Genomic DNA, 13,123 nt, shown 5'->3' on the forward strand with positions numbered 1-13,123 from the left:
CGCTGCATGTGTGTACATTTGAGCATTCGTGCGTGCAGGACTTACGAGTGATGCAGAGCAGGACCAGGACCAGGCTGCGCAGGGCCAGGGAGAAGGGGGCAGGGAGGAGGCGGCAGAGGACAGCGCTCCGGACAGGCCTCATTGTGTATTGAGAAGCTGCGTTTGTATGTGTGAACGTGTGCGTCGATGTGCACGTTTGATCAATGGTTCCTCTGTGACCCTGCCTGCACTGCTAGAGACAAACTAGTCCGCACACACGCACATTTGTGATTTGTTTCTCAACTGCAGTGCTGCGGACACGTGCGCACGCTAACGGCTCCGGCTTTACTTCAGTGCAATCAGACAGAAGTTGTTGTTTGAGGACAACGCTCACAGAAAGGACGCTTTTGTGCTGCGCTGCATCACAACACACGCAAAGAAAAACTGCTTTAGCTTGCTGAAGTCTCCGAGAGCTGAATAGAGGCCGGGGCTCGCATGCAATACACAGAAATTTGGCCAGAGCTCAGGGCACTAACAGAGCTAACAATTTACACAGTATATCACAGTGCACACAGAGACACAAGTTCTACTGTTGACTTTAGCACCTTGTGCTGCTTAGGAAAAAAAACCTTACGACAGGCAATGTCTGAAATCCATACAGTGCAGAGGCTTAAAGTGATATTAGAGCTCAGTCCTATCTAAGCAAAAGGACAACAAAGGAAACACGTCTAGGCTAGCTATTTTCTACCACGGAGCTCCGAGCCTCCTGAGACCAAAGCCCAAGACTCTTTGAATCAATAAACCAGAAAAACCGATACCAAAAGCGACCAGAGTAGACCTGCAGCACTGTGTTCTTTACCCGGAAGCACCTTCAGTAAAGGCAGCTGTGCAATTAACTAAATGAGCAACTTGTCAATTAGCACCTCGCCAACTGCTCGCTGCAGTGTCAAACTCAGAGCTAAGCTAGTTCTGAGCGCAATTAACCACCACAACACACTGCTCCGCTCCTGTAGGTCAAACTGCACACCACTCCAGGGAGCAGAAAACATCAATAATACTATATTTCATTCAGATACGGGCAGAGGGACTGTATTGCAAAGCGAGTCAAGTTTATCCACGGATGCCGACTGAATGCTAACTTCTGAAGCAGAGCTACCTACACTGCCGTGCCCCCGAGGAGAGTAAAATCTAGGGCAACAATGCTTGTTCTCAAACAGATTATATTTTAATGAGTCAAACAAGATCTTCTGCACTTCTCACCCGACACTTCGGCAGGCAGAAGTCAATGTTCCTTTGAGCTATAACCGCAGCGACCAGGCCTCTGGAGAGACAAGAGACACTATCTTGCAACTCATCTGGAGATAGCTAAGGTTAAATAAAATCCATTGAGCTTGAGTGCCGCTCTATAAAGACAGAGAGTGGAGGTGCTTGGCCTGTGTAGAATAACCCGACTTGCAAGAGAACTGCAGTCAGCCACGTTAGTCTCAGATATTACACTTTTCGGTCTGCGATTTCTTTACCCGAGAGACTTGCACATTATTCTCACGAGGCACCTGCCATTATTATTCGCTTCAACGCTAGAGCTCTTTTCGATAAGCTATCATGTATACGCCGTAGTGTAAATGGACAGTGATTTTACCCGGTAATTTGAGACTCTTCAGAATAATCACAAGCTATCAGACAGTATAATCGCGCGGCATCGACCTGCCTAACTCTTCCTTTCCAACATGCTTCACCGGGTACAGTCGGTGCCTGGTTGCACTCCAGATGCACGCTCGCTCGTACACGCCGCTCTGCTTAAGGCCCCGGACAGAGTCCCGCTGATTGTCAGGACCTAATGCATCGCCGCTCTCCGAGAGTGTGTAGCTCCTGTGTGTTTTGTATGTGCTGAATACGTGTGTGTGTGTGTGTGTGTGTGTATATGTTTGTGATGCCGAGACAAAGCGTGACGGGCTGCACCACACACCTCACTGAGCACTATCTGATGGAGTAAAGTATGGGTGTCATCCTTAGATTACTACACACTGCCCGCTCTCTCTCTCTCTCGCTCTCTATCTCGCTCTCTCTCTCTCGGAGTCTCTCACTCTCTGTGGCACCGCAAACACAATGAGCTTTAACGGCGACGGCCCTGACACCTCTGGCAAAGCCGAAAGCGGATCATCGCCAATCTTCCCCACGGCGCCGACTTCAGCGGTCAAACTGGCTGACGCTGAGAAAATTACTCTGCGTTGGTGTGCACCAGAAGAAACTCGGGGGTCTGGCAAGTCTGGGGGTAACTGGCAGCAGACGGACGGAAACAAAGTCTATTCACTTGTTCAAATTGATCTCCTCAAATTGTGTTTGGTTTATCCGTTCTGCCCTCTTTCTCCCCTCCTCTTCCCTTCAGTCCGCCGGTCAATCCGGAGCAGCAGCCAGTTAGTTCCCGCGCGTTTGTCCTCCTCTCACTCCTTTCCCTCGTCGATGTATGAAAACTGATTTAATCCCGGCGCGGTGTCGTTGTTGTTCACATCCATCTGTCTATCCGTTTTCTGTCCACCACTTGTTTATATAACCCTGGCCACCCTCCCCTCGCTTAGAATGAGTGTGTGTCAGTGTGGGATCAGTGTCTGCATATTTTGCATACTATTTTGTGAAGGTTAGAGATGTGTGTGTGTGTGTGTGTGTGTGTGTGTGTGTGTGTGTGGATGGAAGGCAGCGACAATGGTTGTCTTTCAGGTCAACAAACAGTGGCGGCGTGTGTCTGAATGTGCTCGTCTGTCCAGTGGAGCAGAGTGTACATTTGGCTGTCTGTTTGGCCCTTTCACCAGCTACTAGCCATTAATTTATCCATGCAGGCGCACACAGAGGCATCATAGTGCCTCTTTATGTCAAATGGCCGTTTTTATGGCGGCTGGGATGCGCACGGCTGTCCGCTGACAAGAACTGCGCACGTGTTTGTGTTGTGTATTTGGCATTTACGAAAAAAGCGAATGTGGACAAAACAGCGGCGAACGCGTCCGCGGTCGCTGTGAGTTACGCCGACGCGAACCTGGCTCGATGAAAAGGTGCGACGGAAATCACTGCTAACAGCGAGTCCAACCTGTGTCAGTGTGTCTCGCATCAACACGCTGTGGGTAATGCAATTCCTTTGTTCGCGGCCCCCGTTGCCACATGTACTATCATTACTGCTATTGGCAGTAAAACTGGCACTACAAAGCCAGCGGTGAGAGTTAACTACACCAGACTCGGCGTAGATGACTTTCATTGTCCCGTAAAAGACGAGAAGGCAACGCGGCCCTTCCCATTCCGATGGCGCCGCCGCTTGTTCTTAATCAACTGATCATAAACTATCAGTTCTAATCTGCGGCAAGCTGTATTTACAAACATCTTTATGCATTCAATTTGAATCACGCTGTTCCCCCTATTATCAAGTCAAATAAAGTCAAATTTATTTATCAAGTGCTTTTAACAAAATAGGGTCATCACGAGGTGTTTTATAGAGCAACAAAGGACATAATTACAGACGAGAAGAAGAGCGCACTGCAAACATTGCACCACTGGCGAGCGGGTGCGTGTGTGAGTGTCTGCAGAGTCCCTGTGTGGGCAACCCCCTGATGGGTGTATTTGTTTTTGTCGCAGTGTGTGCGGAAGGAAGGAGGTAATGGCAAATTGTGTGTCCCCCGCCCCCCCCCGTCTCCCCTTACCCCCCATTTTTTTTCCTTCTTCTTCTTCCCCTCTCTTCTCGCTCTCATCCAAATCAAATTTTTAATGGGCTTCATTGGTGCCACCGTGGAATAAGTGTTGCCAAAGCACTTAAGGGGCTTAAGTCAGCGGCGTGCTGAAAATATTAAGCACTCAAACAGCCTTACAAGGATCCCTGCCTGCTTAAGTATGCCGAGGAGGTCGTGCCAGCATTTAATACCAATGGTATTAAAAGCGCTCCGACAAGGGAGAGGAACAGAAATATAGACATGTACAGTATGTATTGGGTACTGGGAATAGATGGAGAGATTGTGGCTGCTGGGAAGAACTGGACAGAAAGACAGGGGGAGTAATGAGGTGAGAGACAAGGGAGGGTCAAAGGGTGGCGGCGAGGTGAGGTGAGGAGAGGAGCACAAGTAAAGACAAAGGACAAAAGAGAGGAAAAACAGGTGAGAAGAGGTGGTGAGACAGTCGGGGAGAGGCGAAGGAGGGAAAGAAATTTGAACAAAAAAACAAGCAGCGTGGAGGAGGAGAGATGCGAGGGAATCGGGCCAAGGTGTGGGAGGTAAGGGTTGATGGGATAGCTGTGAACCAGCAGCAGAGGGCTAATGCAGAGATTCTATCGGGAGGCTTATCCAAGATTAAATTTCTCTTTGTCCTTAAGGCGCTTCTTGGGTAAGCGGAAGTGTCGAATTTATTTCTTATGTCTCCCTTGAGGTTGTGCAGACGAGTGGGTTGGGAGATGTGTTGCCCGCGTGTCTCCGTGTGTGTGAACATGTTGCGTTGCGGGGGGGGGGGGTGGGGATACATGTATATGCGCCCGCGTGGGCGTGAATCTCGAGGGTTTATTAGCTGGCAAACTGTGAGGGAGGGCGAACGTTCCTGAAAGGTAAAGATAGATCAAGTGAACATCTCCCCCCGGGGGGTGTTTCAGAGTAAGTGAACCACCAAGTATTAGTGTGGTTACATTAATCTAGAGCGCTCACACCTACAGATATTCATGAATATAGATTTGTCCGAATGCAATTCCGAAAGGCATTTTCAAGTTTCTTTTTTTCCTTGCTCAAAGTTTGTTTTATTGAGCTGCCACAAAGTCCCAGGCTACTCGAAAGTTGAATCACTCACAGGGAAATATTATCTCAACTGTCCTGATTGAGCAGTCCCCTCTGGGAATCTCGCAAGTGTAAAGAAAAATGCACACCGCTGTGCAACTATTGTTTACGCGTCTGCAAACCAAGGTCCTGGATTCCTCGCGGACGATCAAAAACACCAAATTATAGGCTTTTGTTATCTTAAAAAAAAACAAAAACAGTTTTAACCAGGTTCTGCTCAGCACCTCCGTGCCCCTCTGCTCTCCTTCCCCTCCGTCTTTTTCTGATTTCTTGTTTGTCTGGCTGACTCGGTGTAAATAGCTAGCCTAGAGCCATGCGCCAGCTAATCCAACTGGGTTTTCTCTGAACTCCCTAATTAGAAAAGTCACAGCTCCTCGATCTATGGACACTATCAGTGTCTGCATTTTCTGGAGGCACGGCTCAGGCTACTTCCTGCGCACCTCACGCTCCTGGGCAAAGGGATCGATGGGAGCCGATCATTTGGGTACATTTTCGAGCGACGGCGCCCGTCTTTCTTCACACAACTCTGGATTAGAAAGTTTTGATTTTCTTTATTTTTTTTCCCGCAGTCTGTTGACAGAGGAGCCTGGCAAATAAATACAAGTCAATATGGCTCACATCGTGGCAGGGTAACAAGAATACAAAACAGATATAAGGATCTGAATCACTGGCTGTGTTAAATTACATGGTTCGGGTGTGTGTGCATGAGCAGCCAGGCGGTGTGTTTCTTCACACACACACACACACACACACACACACACACACACACACACCCCTCTTCGCCTCACCTTTCTTTGTGACTCTATAGTAAACCTGGAGATTAGACTCACTTTCTGGCAGACAACAGACTTGGCATTTCCTTTTTTTTTTTTCGCTGGTTTTACAGGGTGGAAGGAAAGACATAAAGGCAGAGCGGTAGCCATTGTAGGAATCCTATTATTAGGCTCATCCCATTATGCGTTTACTATGCATCAACCGCACGTTAACGGGGACAATTTTAGCGTATTCTTCCCGAGCCTGGCAAAGAACCGAGCGTGCACTTTAGAACAAAACACTCTCAAGTGACAGACTGCAGGAAACTGAGGATGGAAAAAATGCCATTGATGGCTGCTGCTGCTGCTGCTGCTGTAGCTGAATGAGCCAGTTGAAGCTTTACTGCTCCAGCAGTGATGCCGAATTCACAAAAATCAGATAGAGCACTTATTTAACAAACAGAGGACTCAGAATCCGACTCACATATACGCGCTTTCATCCCGGAGACGACCGGAAACATTTTCTGCCCTGGGACTAAACACGAATGTGAGCCAGATGTCTGTCTATTTGTTGCTACAACACGTTTTGTGCGTATCGTTTCCTTTGCTGCCAACGTGGACAAAAGACTCTCAGATCAAACGCACTAAAAAAGACGCTCCTGAAAATTGCTCACTCAAAGAGACGCATCTAGAAACTACCAATTTTGTGTAGCGCGCGTCTTTCTTATCCGAGGACGGGATTAGATTTGCATTCTGGTGCCACAGTGAGGACCCGTCATCCTCAAACACAACATCCAACATCCGGACGGTACCGTCGCACTGAACGCCTGCAAATGTCCACAGTCAACGTATCCGCAAAACTTTTACCGTCAATGTATTTATTACATTTTTATGGTTAAAGTGGCACTATGTGTGAAACTCAAACTCGGAATATAAATGAGGTAAGTAATGCAAACAGAGAAATATTTAGCTTTGAACGAGCTGCTCTCAGAGAAAAAATAAGGTCCCGGAAGACTGTTTGAAGCTAGAAAATTGTCAGGGTCTGCCAAATATAAACAACGTAGAACAGTGTGAAATTGTGTTGTCCTTTAAGGTCAGTTTTGTATATTTGGTTTATTCAGGCATGGAAACAAAGAGGGCGTGTTTATTTAGTTTGTTTAGGCACAAAGAAGAAGATCTATCTCTTCTGATTAAAACTGATTTCCCAAAACTGAACCTTTAAATTTAGGCAACCCGAGCCGCCCGGTTGAGGTGAGTGTGAGCTTGCGGTCCGGGGGTTCAGCCAAAAAGAAAAAGTCAACAGCAAACTTGAAGATTGGATGGACGTCGGTATAGGCCTGATATCCATTCCTAACCTTAATTAAGCATTTTAACAACCTCACAGTACACAAACCTCGATGTGCCGGTCAAACCTGTGCTTTGTACGCCCAATTACTTCCAACCCTGTGACTTCCCTGCAACATAATAAAGTCAAACTTCCCTGATTGGAAAAAGAAAAAAGAAACAACCTTTCCAATAAGCGTAATCCCGGCAGCAATTACTTTCTCTACAAAACGTAATTGGAAAAGTAAATTAGTATATGTATTTTGCAGGGTGGGGGGAGACACGGTTGCATTGCGAATGACTGAGGAGGTCGACGGGCCCCTGGAACGCCGGGGAAAGTGTGAATAACTTACATGCGGCTGCGTTCTGAGTAAGCTGCAGGGTTTCTCATTTGCTCCGATGAAGAGAACTGCAGGATGCGAGGTGTTAAGAGGGCACAGGCCCAACAAGTCCTTTTTTAAACGCAGACATGACATTTACAAAGGAGCTGCTCCCGGCCCCTCGCCGTCTTCATACATGCATTAATGGAAGGATACACAGTTTAAGTGTGCAAAGGCGTCTGCCCGCATATTTTATGCATAACCACGCGAGGCCCCCACCCCCCCGTCGGGATGCAACAGAACACTAAGCTCAGTCATCCTTTATTCAGTAAGATAAATGCAAACGGTGTTACCTGCCAAGCTGAGAACGCACTGTCGGAGCTTCCTAACGACTGTGTCTGTGTGTGTGTGTGCGCTGTGCGCCACATGCTACACAGCTACCTGCTGGGAGTAACACTCATTATCCATGTGGCATCGTACCTCCCGGTGACAGGCTGCGACTCTCCGCTCACTGTTTTCTCTCTGCTGCAGTGTGTGTGTCTGTGTGTCTGTGTGTGTGTCTGTCACTCTCTCCTCTTTGTGTTCCCATGTGCAAACATTTGCGCGTGGCGGCGCGTCGGATTCTCCTCGGTTCCCTGATGTGTGCATGTGTGTGTGTGTGTGTTACAGATTGGTTGTCACCGCAGCCCATATGCGCATGTAGAAGTTCACCATCTCGCTCTCTACTTCCTGTGTGTAACGCGCAATTGATGCGCACGTCGAGCTGTTGAGGCCGCAGCACATGATGTTTTCATTTTTGTTGCGCTCTTTGGGGGGGGAGGACAGTTTGTGTATCTCAGCGAGGGCGTGCAGCTGCCAGTGGGGTCTGGACCGGGTTAGCAGTGTGCTGTGCTGTCACCGCATATAGTGTGGGTGATGAGAATTGAGCGGCTACGTGCCACCTTGCCGGGGGGTGGCGGTGGTGGTGGTGGGTTTGGGGGGGGGGTACCCTGCCAACTGCCTTGCCCCCATTCCGCCAATTCACAAACGCCTAACAAAGGGATAATTTCTCCCTCGCATGATATAATCTTTCCTTTCACCCAGCGTCTCAATGGAAGCCTTTATGGCATTTTTTTTTAATTTTTTTTTTATCACATCTCCCTCTCCCTCCATCTCTTTCTGCCTCTCTCGCTCTGCCTCTCCCCCGACCCCCCTCCCTGCTCATCGCACCTCTCTCTCCCCGTTTGCCCTCTCTGCCTCTTTTTCCCCATCCTCCCCTCGCTCCGCTCCTCTCTCCCTCTGACCTTACAGTGGGTCTTTGCGCTGGAATCACTCTCCTTACTCTTTCTCTCCCTCTCTCTCTCTCTGGAGGAAAATCACACACTCATCAGTTTGCCGGCTCTGTTCCTGACGAGCGGGCTCGCAAGGAGAATATTAACGAAGCTCCTCAGCCAATTAACACCTAAAGCACATAACAACCTTTTATGCCAGCAGACACACTCGCATGCATGTGCGCGCGAGGTGGTGGCACGCGCACATGCATGCGGACACACAAACAACTCACAAATAGGCTGCCACACACACACACACACACACACACACACACAGTTCGACCTAAACACACAGAGAGGCAGAGAGGCTCACATAAACAGAAACACACACAGGCAGAGCGAAGATAGGCACGTGCCAGCACACACACGCACACACACACACTAATAGATTGTGCTGTTGAGTGTGGGTGTAGAAGGAGGAGGACGTTTATAAGAGCAAGGGGAAGTAATGTAGAGAGAAAAGAGATGCAAACAAAGTGATGAGCAGCAGCGAGGCGGAGAGACAGAAAAGGATGGAGAAGAGAGGAGAGCAGAAGGAAGGAGAGATGGAGCGAGGAGAGGAGAGAGACAGATTTACGGAGTGTGAAGAAAAGGCATAAAGATGGGAAAAAAAAAAAAGGGAGAAAATCAGCGATAGAAGGTTAACGTGGCTTGGCCCGCTCCTGACATGGTTCATGCTAATTCTGAAGGGGTTTAATCGACACACACACACACACACACACACACACACACTAGACCCTGACATACACATAGTTGTCTTTCGGCAGGACAACACAATGCATAAAACATGGCGGGAGAAAGGGCATTAGCAGTGAACCTTTGCGCGCACACACACACACAGATTTCTGGACACGTGAAGCAGTATCCTCGTATGCATAAAACATAGCCAGAGACAGCAGGAGCAGGGGGCGTACGGGAGATAGGGAGAACAAGTGCGAATGGACAAAAAGTGTATGGTAATGACCCGGATAACGAAAAAGGCGGCCGCAGAGGGGTATGCAGAGTCAGAGAGGGACAAGTGTGAGTGTGATAAAGTGATGGAGAGGAGAGAGAGAGAGAGAGAGAGAGAGAGAGAGAGAGAGAGAGAGAGAGAGAGAAACTTTCCTCATGGCCTGCTGCTTTTGGATTGAGCGGCGTGCAAATGAAAAATGGAGATGAAATAATTAGACAGGCTGACTAGAAGCGCTCATCTAAATATGTAAATGCACTTAATTTTACTTTGATTTGCTCCACTGCCTCCCTATCACTCTCCCCCGCCTCTATCTCAAGACACTTTCTTCCTCCCATTCTTTCCCCTCTCATCTGTTCCCATTCCCGCTCTCCTTCCTCCCCACCTCGTCCTCGTGCTTCCTCTCCCTCTCTTTTTTCTACTTCCCTTTTTTTTTTTTTTTTTTGAATATTAAAGCCACACTGTGTTAACACGCTGTAGGTCCGTCAGCTCAATCATTCACCGCGTTATGGAGGGAAAGAGAGAGCGTGTTTGGTTAGCTCCTTCACACCTGTCTGACTCTGTGATGGGTTGTGCGCGTGTCTCCCGCAACATACATTCATGTATGTTTAAGGTAAAAGGACTGTCGGAGGAATTTGTTTAAGTCGATCTCAGTGCATAATTACAAGCCGTATTTGCACCAATGGAGGTCGTGATAGCAATTTTTTCTGTGCTTCTGATCCATTTTTTAGCATCGCTAAATGTCGGCAGAAGCTAATATGAGCAGCAGTCTGACAAATCAAGGTTGTTTCTCCAAAAAGTAAGTCTTTCCTGAACAGTGTGTTTCCCTGGATGTCTTTTTCTGTCCTTGGCAGTTAAACTCACGAAACAGCCGAAACGTATCTACTTGGCTCGGTGAACTCGGACAACTGGAGCCTCATTAGATTAAGCTGAATACAGGAATCCATGAGGCTTGTTCAGACTGAAAGTGAAGCAAGTCTTTCTCGTGAATTTGACCTCTGGGCTGTTCACAGCTAATGTCTGTATATTTGGCTGCTTGGGGAGAACCGCGGTCGTTTCAACAAGCCAGTAACTTTTGTTAGCTAGGAAGCGGTTGAATGCTAACGTTAGCTGTTATCTAACATCGTAGTTTGATGGTGTTACAGGAAAAAGGTGTAAATTAATTCTTAAATATCAACTTGGACACATTTATTTCAAGCCTGTAAGTAAAACACACCGGATGTAATGTTAGCTTGGAAGTGGTTAAACACTTACGTTAGCTATTGAGTTGGAATGCGGCCCACGTCCCTCCAGATATTCGCCGTCAATTGTCCTTAGTTGCTGATCAGTCAGGAAGATTTGTCGGATTCCCCAAGTTTATTAGACGTTTACGCTGTGTAAATGTATTATATGAGTATCGACTTCATGTGCAAACACGCCTTCTGCCTAACGTAACTTTAAAAGCATAGAAGGGATCACTTCACAGTCACTATGCAGGGCGGCTCGCTGCCAAGAGGGTCGAAACGGTACAGAAGACCCAGGGGGCCCATGGAGAGTTCCAATGGCTGACGACAAAACGTGCTCAACACAAAACCTACTGACCTATATTATGTTTTGGCAACACAATCTGACACGGGTGCAGTCAAAACACTTAGTCGGATGAGCAGAACACACATATGTGTCTGCATGTGTGTGTGTGACATCACAAACTGGCTGATAATCCAAAATGTTAGAGGATAAGACCCGGTGCGTTTTATTTTATCTCCTGTTGGACTGTTTTTCTCTTGAAGCTGCCCATGTGGCTCACATCTCTACTGTCTTTTTTTTTTTTTTTTCCTCAGTCGAGTAAGCGCGGTAACAGTTCACAGACCCTGTTCTAATTAAATACATTGTGCATAAATTCCGAACACGACTGGTTTCTGCGCCTTGTAAACAAAAGTGGCTGCAGAGCGCTGTGAAATTAAAATCTCCCGTCCCCTCATATTTTGTTCCCCGAGAATTTTATTAATTGCTTTTTTAAGTGTATGTTGACTGAACATGTTATTAAATTAGATGAGCGCGTTTTCATTGCCACTTTGCTTTTGAAACAGAGATCTCAGTTTTTTAATGGAAGTATTTTACCTAGAAGCAGAAATGAAAAATGAATGTGTGTGCATGCGTGTGTGTGTGTACCTGGATTATAGATTAGCCGAGCTGTGCAGAAAGACAGCTGTCCTTCTTAATGACAATCTGTCAGAGCTCTTCACTAACTGCTCCTCCTCTTTCATCAGCCTGTCTTCTCCCTCTCCAACCCCGTCCTCCTCTCTTTAGTACGACTTGTACTGAACATCCCTCACCGGGACACTCGCCTCCTGTTTCTGCAAGGTGACTCTGACAGCAGTCCGCCTCATTATGCCTCTTTGTGTTTCCTTTGTTCCCTTTCCCTTTCTCTTTGCGTACCGTCGCCTCTCTTTATCAATTACAGTGCAGGTTTTTGTTCAATTGAAATTTAAGCTCTGATCCAACTTCTGCAGATCAGAGCGGTCGCATCTTTTTCACCTATACACTTCACACCATAAGAGTGCACGCTAATCACGTAGCAACACAGTTGCGCAGCGCACCCGCTTAACGGGAAGATGCTCGGCTAAAAGCAAGTCATAACCATTTTTTTTTTTTTTTACCAAAAAGAAACAAACAAAACAAATCAAACCAAAGCAACAACAACAGTTCACAAAAGGGGGCTCGCGATCGTTCTCAAGTATTTCATGCTAGTAACGTAAACGATACGCCAGATAAAAGCTGACATTCGACGGGTTCAACGCCGAAAACAGTTGCGTTCGGATGGAACGAATACCAAGAGTGAAATGTAAGGCGGAGATCAAATCAGTGTTAATAGTTTAATCTAACAAATGTGCAAACACGGAGATTAAGCTTATATATGTATCGGCTAAAATCTCTCTAACTTTGCTCGGCTACACTGTATTAGCATCAATCCTGATAGAAGGAATGTTCAGATGTTGTGTTGTGGTTTTTCGAGAGGTTTTGGGCTGCAGCTGAATCATTCCAGGGGGATTATCACTCAAAAAATTCAAAAATGTGGTTCGATGCTTATTCATCTGCAGAAAGCTGTGTTACTTTTACTTTGGTACAGAGATTTTTCATAAAGACCTTGTAGTTGCAAAGACATGCTCTATTCGTTTTCAGCAGGTAACTTTCCACGAGGAACTTTCCAAGAGAGGTGAAACATCTTCAAGAAACTGAAGAAACACCAGTTGCCTATAATGCAGCACCTAGATTAACTTTAAAAGAATTAAGTGGTTTTTGAGGCCAGTTCTCAACAGGTTTTTTTTTTATCTGAGAAAGAATAATTATATGACAAATTCTCTCGTGGAGGTCAATAAGCCGCTGGATGTCGTTGGCGGTGTACATACGTTGCGTACGTTTAAACGTATTCCCCATCACTCTGTGCGGCACTTTGAATTGCAAATACTTTACTTGAGCATCTACCCACAGTTTTGACTCCCACAGTTAAATGATTATATCAGACAAATGATGATCAATGTCGACAAACGCCTGCCTCACTAATTGTGATGCGTGATGAGGCTACTAATTGAGGCTGAGGAGGCAGTAGTTGGAAAACACGTGAAAGCAATGATCACTGATCTAAAAAGCATGTTTGATTTATCAGATCAGAACGGGTTTATCATTTTTCTTTGGGCTATAACTTTGCTCCCCTTTT

At 46.7% G+C, this 13,123-nt stretch overlaps 1 protein-coding gene across 6 annotated transcripts in view; it reads right to left on the bottom strand.

The window, feature by feature from the left end:
• The window catches only part of cadm4 (cell adhesion molecule 4), a 172,919-nt gene that overhangs the window by 46,289 nt on the left and 113,507 nt on the right, over positions 1–13,123 (bottom strand). The window contains exon 1 of one of the 6 annotated variants that reach the window (XM_030393215.1): positions 46–2,564. The exons of 2 other annotated variants lie outside the window; for them this stretch is intronic. In XM_030393215.1, coding sequence (XP_030249075.1) covers positions 46–142 — 97 coding nt within the window. In that variant the 5' untranslated portion in view covers positions 143–2,564. Of the gene's footprint in view, positions 1–45; positions 2,565–13,123 lie in introns of those variants that run through there. 3 more of the 6 variants (XM_030393212.1, XM_030393217.1, XM_030393216.1) reach the window with 3 other exon arrangements.

Source organism: Sparus aurata, chromosome 17 (genome assembly GCF_900880675.1).
Source record: "Sparus aurata chromosome 17, fSpaAur1.1, whole genome shotgun sequence".
Classification (NCBI taxonomy): domain Eukaryota; kingdom Metazoa; phylum Chordata; class Actinopteri; order Spariformes; family Sparidae; genus Sparus; species Sparus aurata.